This window comes from Gracilinanus agilis, chromosome 5, assembly GCF_016433145.1.
Source record: "Gracilinanus agilis isolate LMUSP501 chromosome 5, AgileGrace, whole genome shotgun sequence".
NCBI lineage: Eukaryota > Metazoa > Chordata > Mammalia > Didelphimorphia > Didelphidae > Gracilinanus > Gracilinanus agilis.
Window position 1 is genome coordinate 202,955,040 of NC_058134.1, and position 8,487 is coordinate 202,963,526.

Consider the following 8,487-nt stretch of genomic DNA (forward strand, 5'->3'; position numbering starts at 1 on the left):
AGCTAATTAGTGATAAAGCTACTTAGAATTGAGGTCTTCTGCCTCTGGGGCCAGTGCTTTTTCTACCAAATCAAACAGTGTAACTTAATCTGGTAAATGCCCTGGCAGGAAGTTTCAGCCTTAAGAAAAATGTGCATATTCAAGTTTCTTCCAAAGAATAGTTGAGAAACATAAGTGGGAAATAGTAGACTTTGGGTATAAAGTAAAACCAAGAGGTTTAGGGGAGTTGGGAGGGGAGAAAGCCAAATATAGAGTGAAAAGGATTGGGACTATTGAAGCAACTATGAAGCAAAGAGATGGACTTAGAGATACATTCATCTAGATGCATTTAGTAGTCAAGGGAGTGAGCTAGATTAGACAAGTGAAGAATCACTATTTTATTATAAAAGGGGGATTGCAAATTATGCTCCACAGAGTCAATATCAGTTCAAGCCACTGGGGAGAATGTCCAGTTGCTAGCGTCCCTCTTTTCTCTTTTTGGAATGTGTCACAGACCATTAGGCATATCTGCCTCTGCTCTCTGAGGGATGCTCCTTTCTACCCAAGACTCTACTTTTCTTTGCATTGTAGGTTTGGCTTTTTAGGGCCTTTAGGAAGAGCCTCTCCTCTTCTGGGAATTGGATAGCTTCCCCAATGGACATCCTTCCCCACTGCCTTCCAACTTCTGTGATGAAAACTCCTCATCGATGTCCTATTTTGGGCCACAGCCATCATCAGCTTTCTCGTGGCCCAGGGATGAGCCCTGAGCCTCATTTATATACTCTCACCTCTAAATAAGCAACTAGCCTTTGCCAGACTACCCAATTTGGGTCTTCCAAGGCTTCCTCCCCTTCCTGATTACCAAACCCTCCCCAGCCCCCATTGCCATCTCTCGACTATCTCCTTTCCAGGGATGCTCCTTCAAGCTTCATTCCAGCCTCATAGTTCACATGCATGACAGTGGCTGTTGGCTCTCCACATCCCTTGGGGGAGGGAAGGGTGGTGGGAGCCAGGGCCTAAGAGCAGGTTAATGTTACAGCTCTGGATAAGTGACCTCGGCCAGTTGACGTCAGGGTGATGATGGGTATAGAGGAGGGCTGGGTTTCTGAACTCTAAAGATAGGTCAAATAAAATATAATTGTCCTCCAAGCAGGATAGAGTGAGGGAGCCGGAGACGGTCTCTGAGCCATGGTCTCCACCATCCTCAGAGGCTCAGCCAGGGTCCCTTTGCTCCCAACCCGAGTGCCTGAGGCAGGTTTTGGTTTCATGTCAGGAGCTGTAGTCTGCCTTCCAAAAATAAGCCCCTGCGGCCATGCTAAGGGGAGAAAAACAAGAAGGGCGGTATTTTTAGGGCCATTAATTCTGACCACGTGCCTGGGAGGCAAGGTGGATGGCCTTCCCACAGAAGCTGCTCATCACTATGCCTGCAGGAGGAGGTCGCCTCGGGGGCACGCTGTGGGCTTTCATCTTCCTGGGTATTCTGGCTGGCATGCTGGTGCCCTGGCCACTAGTGGGTGGCCTGGCCAACCCTGTACTCCTGGAGAGGGGCTGGGGCACGCTGCTGGGGTCCCAGCCCCAGGCTGGATTGCCTGGTGGGCTATCCCACAGTAACTGGGAGAATGGCTACTTGCTGGGGATCAAGAGACAGAGGAGACTGTACTGCAACGTGGGCATTGGCTTTCACCTCCAGGTGCCCCCAGATGGCAGGATCAGCGGGACCCATGATGAGAATCCCTACAGTAAGTGCATGGCCTCTGGTGGGGAATAAGGACCCCGGGAGAGAAGGCTGAGGAAGGAAAGCACACCCTTAGGGCGGGACCAGGGAAGGAAGCTTGCTGGATTCTGGAGGTCTGGCTCACAGATCTCTTATGAAAAGGGAAGGAGGGGGATCCTCTTTGTCACTCCTCCTCCAGCTCTCCTTCCCACTGCCCCGAATTCAAGTTTGACCCTTTCTGGTGGCAAGTGATTGGCCCAGGAGCCTCTCACCATCATCCTCTCTGACTGCCCAGAGGGAGAGTGTGTCACCAGAGAAAGAATATTGACCTGGAGTGGGAGGGGTGGAGAGACTGCAGTTGAATCCTGGCTCCCATCCTTCCTAGCTGCCCAACTACGGATATTCAGTTTATTCAACTGAGTGCAAAGCATGAAAAAAGTTGCTTAGATCACTTACCTGGCCGGGCTGTGGTGAGAAGGACTTTGCTCCAGTGAGTTCTTTTCATTATTATTACTAATTACTTCCAGAGGATTAGCAAAGGCCCATCTATTTTTTTATTAAGATCCCTGGAGTTCCCTCAGTTTGGGAAACCACCAGGAAGCATGTCGAGAATACTTAGACCAAATTAGAGTCTGGCTAATTTTTTTTAAAAAAGGTTTTTGCTCCACAGAGGAGAAAAAGAAAACAGTTTGCAATTTCTAGTCCAGAGTCTCCCCAAATCCCTCTCTCGCCCCCTTGCTCTTTTCTCACCCATTTCTTCTTGAGGTAGGCATGGGAGAGGGGGAGTTTCAACCACCCAGATTCCAGGAACTCTGGAGAGGGGAACAGCCTGAGGAAACCAAGCTAAGGGCTTAAGCTTTAGAGGAGACCAGTCTGAGATCTGATCAGTCAATTTATGGAACGTTGGGGTGAGAAGTCTCTAACTACTAACCAGTTGTGTCCATCATGGCGCTTCGGGTCTCTTGGCCTCCGTTTGCTCATTTGTAAAATGAGAGAGGAGACTAGGTGATGACTCCAGCTCTAATTCTCATAAACCTCCAGACTTGTAGCTGTCCAATCTAACTCCCTCATTTTAGAGATGAGAAAACCAAGGTGCAGAAAGAAGTGACTTGTTTAAGGGCACACATCTAGCAAGCCTTGGCCTCCTGATTCTCATTTCAGTGATCTTTTTGCTACATTACACTGACTCAAAAAAAGAGCACTTTGTGATGGGTGATGCCTTGGAGAGGTTAAGTTTGCTTTTTTTTTTTTTTTTTTTTAAATAAACCCTTACCTCCTGTCTTAGTATACATTTTTTAAAAACCCTTACCTTTTGGGAGGGGGTGGGAAGAGGGGAAGGATAGAACATGAATCCTGTAACCATGGGAAAATGTTCTAAAATAATTAATTAAATTAAAGATAGTATTAAAAAATAAAATGTAATATAAACCACCAAAAAAAATAAATAAAACCCTTACCTTTCATCATAGAATCAATATTGTATATTGCTTCCAAAGAAGAGTGGTAAGGATTGGGCAATTGGGTTATTGTGACACGCCCAGGGTCACACAGGGAGGAAGTGTCCAAGGTGAGATTTGACCCCAGGTCCTTCCAACTAGAGGCCTTTTGCTCTATCCACTGTGCTACCTAGCTGCCCCTGAGAAGTGTGCTTTCGATTTCAAATGAGGAAGGTGGGCACAGATTTGGTCACTTCCTCTCACTCATTGTCCTACTTGTGGGTCCTCTCCTAGCAAGAAGTGATTTTTCTTGGCCATGTATTTAAGGAAGTTCAGTGAGGGTATTTGACTAGGTAACTGAGGTATTTGCTTTAGACACCACAAAGAACTTTTGGACTGCCAAGCATTGGGAGACCCAGTAAAGAATTGGCACTCAGGATGCTGCCAACTTCTCTTCCCAAGTGGGAACTGTGCTGATGAGCTCATCAGCCTTGGGAATTCCCTAGAGGAAAGGCTTTCTAACAGTGCAGCTCTGCACCAGCTTTACAACTTAGAGTTTTAGGGAGTTGCCTCCTGGACCTGCCCAGGGTTACCTAGCCTCTGTGTGGCCAAGGGAGTACTTAAACTACTCCACACTGTCTCTTTCTAGAGGTTAGTGTAAAAAAGTGGGGGGCAATTGGGGGTAGAGAGCTTGGGGGAGAGTCATTAACCTTCACAGCTTTTGTGGCAGACAGAAGTCCGGCCAGTCCTGAAGGCAAGAGGATGGATTTCATATTCTCCTCCAGTTCTGAAGTTCAGAGGTTCGAGACCTCGACACTAAAATATCTCTTTGCTTAACAGAAGCCTCAGTGAATCCGATTCAGTGAGTGAGAATCCAGAGATCCAGCCCTTGATGCAGACCCCAGCTGTCTGTTCCTTTGAGCAAGCTTCTCCTTCTCTTTAGGTTTCAATCCTAGAAGGGTGTTGGAGTAGGGAACTTCTAAATAGGGGTCTTCCGCCCGCCGGGTCAAGGAGTTTAAAGCTATCACCCTTCCTTCCTACCCAGGTCTGTTGGAAATTTCAACCGTGGATCGAGGTGTCGTAAGTCTGTTTGGGGTGAGGAGTTCTCTTTTTGTGGCCATGAACAGTAAAGGAAGACTGTATGGGACGGTGAGTACCTGGAGTCTTTTCCTTATGGTCCCCATTCTCCTGATGCTCTGTAAATGAATGAGGACTCCAAAGAGCAGGTTTCTCTGGAAGACCCCAGGTAAAAGGTCCTTTTAAAAAATATCTTCGTTATATTTTAACCTTTGACAGGCTAGAGAAGTCTATGGTCCCCTTCTCAGAATAATGTCTTTAAATGTATAAAATAAAATACATGAGGCTACAAAGGGAACCAGTCATACTGAAATATTTATCAAGGGGCAGCTAGGTGACTTAGTAGATAGAGATCCTGGGTTCAAATCTGGTCTCAGATACTTCCTAGCTACGGACCGTAGGTGAGTCATTTAACCCCCATTGACTAGCTCTTACCACTCTTCTGCCTTGGAACCCATACTCAGTATTGATTTCAAGATGGAAGGTAGGGGTTAAAAAAAGAAAAGAAATAGTTACCAAATGTTTTCCCCATGAAAGGTCATGGATCACCCTAAAATCTATTCATGGACACCTGGTTGAGATTTCCTATTCTAGTCTAAGTACTGACAGAATGATCCTATTTCTTCTGTTTAATTTTCTTTTCCTTCAGTGTCTGTAGGAATTAGGGGAGCTCTAGTGGGGGAAAACCTTCTTCTTCCACCTTTTTTTCCCAGACTGCCCTAGGTAAGGCACACTTAGCTAAAATGGGCATGGTGTTTGTGGGGGTAAGAACTATTGTTTCCCACCCTTTCTGAGAGGTTTACAGGCTTGATCTGAAGTGATCCAACTGGCAAAAAATACTGGTGGGGTGCAGCAGTTCTTGTTTCCCACAATCAATCAATCAACAAACATTTATTAAGTACCTATTATGTACTGGCCACTATGCTATTAATGGAGCATACAAAGGGAGAAAATGAAAGTCTCTGCCTTCATGAAGCTTATATTCTTTTAGTATGCAGTTGTAGATAAGGATTTAGAATTCCAATAGATTTGGGACATTGAAGTGGGGAATTCTCTACAACCCAGAAGAGATGCTTTTCTTCTTCCAGATTTAGACCTGGAAAGAGCTTCAAAGACCATCTAGTCTGAAACTAATGTCCCTGAGGTAGAAAGTAAAATGATTTGAACCCAGGGTCAAATCCTCTGATCCCAAATTCAACAGTCTCTTCAATCTGCTCTCCTACTCTCTGAAACTAGTTGTAGAATCACTCTCCTTATTATTTATGATATAAAAACTTTTAAAATCACCATTTCGCAGAAAAAAAAATATTTGGCATTTTAGTCGAGAGAAAGCATTATTTTGTGTTGTAGATGAGAGCTGAGCTGGAAGACCTTTTAGTTCCCTGTAAGATTCTAGGATATATTGGTTGCCATATTCACATCCCAGGCATGTTCCCCTCTCTCTTTAGCCCACTGATTTGTGCTTTTGCTACTGGAACACAGTCCTTATTAGCAAAGGTTAAATAAGTGAAATTATTAACCCCAGGGAAAAGAAATAGCTCAAAAGTGTTTTCTTTTTCTTTTTTTCTTTTTTAAACCCTTACCTTCTGTCTTGGAATCAATTCTGAATATCTCTTCTAAGGCAAAGAATGGTAAAAGCTAAGCTTTTGGGACTAAGTGGCATGCTCAGGAAGTATCTAAGGCCAGATTTGAACCCAAGACTTCCCATCACCAGACCTGTCTCTATCCACTGAGTCACCTAGCTGCCCCTTCAAAGCAGTTTTTAAGGAATACGAATGATTAATGTTTGCCAGGTGATGTGTTCTATATCTCCTTTGGAGATAAATCAAAAGGAAGTGTTTTTGAAAATTAAGGAAAGGGATTCAAGAAAGATTTGGGGAAAGATACAGTTGTCCCTTGCTATATCATGGTTTACTTATCACAACTTCACAGTATCATGGGTTTAAAAAAATATATATATATATATAAATCTGTATCATGGAGTTTTCACTATATAATGGGATTTTGCGGATGAATACCATACTGTATAAAATGGAAATGCAGTATGCCACTACCACTTGTGCAAGTTTGCCAACATGAGATTGTACATGGCTGAGCATAAAGCAGATGTTTCTATATTGGCTGATGGAATGAAAGGTGACCAACCACGGTGCTATAGTCTGTATCCCAGGTGCTGATTGACTCAGTGTGGGAAAGGTTTATAGGAGAGTGGAAAGGGTTTATAAAGCCTTAAAATATATTTGAATAAATATAACTTAATTGATTTTCACCTTTCTCAGGGGTCTCTGGAATGCAATTCCCTCAATAGGTGAGGGATCACTGTATTTTGTTGTAAAAGGCTGGTAAATGCCAGAAAGGGCTTGATCAAAGGTAGATTGTAAAATGTCCTATACCCTCAATACAGGATGATTTCAGGGAAGTCCTTCCTGGAGATAAAGGGTTGGACAGCTTTTGGGGGTCATCTACATCACTGAAAGTTTTACAATTGTGAATGGGGGAAGGGAGAGATGGGGAGATGAAAGAGTATTAGAAGAGGGATTCTTAAACATAATAACTATCTGGGAGAGATAGACAGCTTGTGTGAGACAGATTCCTTTCAGTAATGAAGCAAGCAACAAATGAACAAACCTTATTAAATGCCTACCATGTGTCAGGCACTTTGCAAGGAGATGGAGGTACCAAGACAAAGATGAAATAATTCCTCTCTGCTTTCAAGAAATGAGTAGTGGCCCAATTTATGAATCTTCCAAAAGACAGTACAAGACATTTAGGGGAGGAGGAAGAAGGGATGGGAATGACCATTTACATAGTACCTACTATATGCTAAACACTTTACAAGCATTATCTTATTTGATTCAATAGCCCTGGGAGGTGGGTGCTGTTATTGTCATTATTTTACAATTGAGGAAAATGAGGCAAACAGAGGTTAAGGGCCTTGCCCAGAGTCGTACAGAAAAGAAATATCTAAGGCTAGATTTGAACTCAGCTCTTCTGTATCCCAGACCTAGTATTCTAACCAGTGTGATATCTAACTGTCACATCTTTACCTAGTAAAAGACCAAGACCAGATTCATATTCTGGTTTTATTCATTTGAAATTGAGCTTTTTAATCCATTATACCGAGTTGTCTCCCAAGAGAAGCTCCCAGACAATAGTTTTATTACTACTTCTCATTTTTTTAAAGTATAAAATCTTGGGAAAGAGAACTTGTAGTTTTAAGTCTGTCACCACTTTCATGGTGAATTCATTTATTATTGAGCTTTACACATCTTTTCCTCTAAGATATAATTATGCCCTTCCCAAGACCACTTGAGAGAGTTAGAAGCAAGCTGGAAGAAAAAAGGATACAGAAAGAACACAGGAGGCTATAGAGCTTAGTAACCAATTCACAATTTTACCCAAGACTAATACTAGGCAAAGAGGCTGGGAAGAGATCAGCATAGGAGATTTTTGGAGAAAAGAAAAAAGAAACCCAGAAAACCCAAATGGAAAATAAAGCCAAATTTTTAAACTTTCTAACTCTTAGAGACTTATGTGTAAGGCATGTGCGTGTCCTTGTTACATACCATGATGTAAGTAACTTTTTTAAAAGGGGCACAGAAGCTTGTAAAAGGTGCTATTCTTAAATGGTTAGATTCCAAAGGAAAAGGGAGAATCCCTGTGGGAAGCTCCAGACTCTTAACTCTCCTCTCCCTATGGCATTTGGCCAGAGAGAAGACTGGTTCATCAAAGCCTCTTCTCTGATATAGGAGATTCCCCTCCACCCTCCTATCTCTGCCCAGGCAGCCCTAAACAGCTATATGGGAGAGCCCCTGGAATGGGAACGTAGGCCCTACAGAGCCTGTGTCCTGGGCTCTGACAGCAGCTGACAGTTGGTATAGCAGGAGACCAGGTGGTCTAACTCCCCCTTCTACCCCTCCCCAACCCAGCCACACCAAACTAGGGGCCTCAGGGGTTGTTATCACAATCTAAAAAAACAATTGTCCAACTGATCTCAGAGCCAGGAAAGCTCCTGCTGGGTGATGATTTCATTCAAGCTATTTCTTCCTAAGTTCTAGAGTTGTTTAACTCTGGATTCTCAGCTGGAACAGCAAAATGGTTTTCAGCAAGGCAAGCTCCTTTTTGTATTCAGAGGTTATATTACCCAAAGGCTTGGGATTTCTCCTGAAAGAAGGAAGGGAGAAAAAGGAAGGAAGGAAGGAAGGAAGGAAGGAAGGAAGGAAGGAAGGAAGGAAGGAAGGAAGGAAGGAAGGAAGGAAGGAAGGAAGGAAGGAAGGAAAG

At 43.5% G+C, this 8,487-nt stretch overlaps 1 protein-coding gene across 1 annotated transcript in view; it reads left to right on the forward strand.

Moving 5' to 3' along the window:
* The first annotated feature begins 1,369 nt into the window (after window positions 1-1,369).
* The window catches only part of FGF6 (fibroblast growth factor 6), a 16,921-nt gene continuing 9,803 nt past the window's right edge, over window positions 1,370-8,487 (forward strand). Inside the window, exons 1-2 of the mRNA XM_044678810.1 lie at window positions 1,370-1,718; window positions 4,175-4,278. Coding sequence (XP_044534745.1) covers window positions 1,370-1,718; window positions 4,175-4,278 — 453 coding nt within the window. The remainder of the gene's footprint in view (window positions 1,719-4,174; window positions 4,279-8,487) is intronic.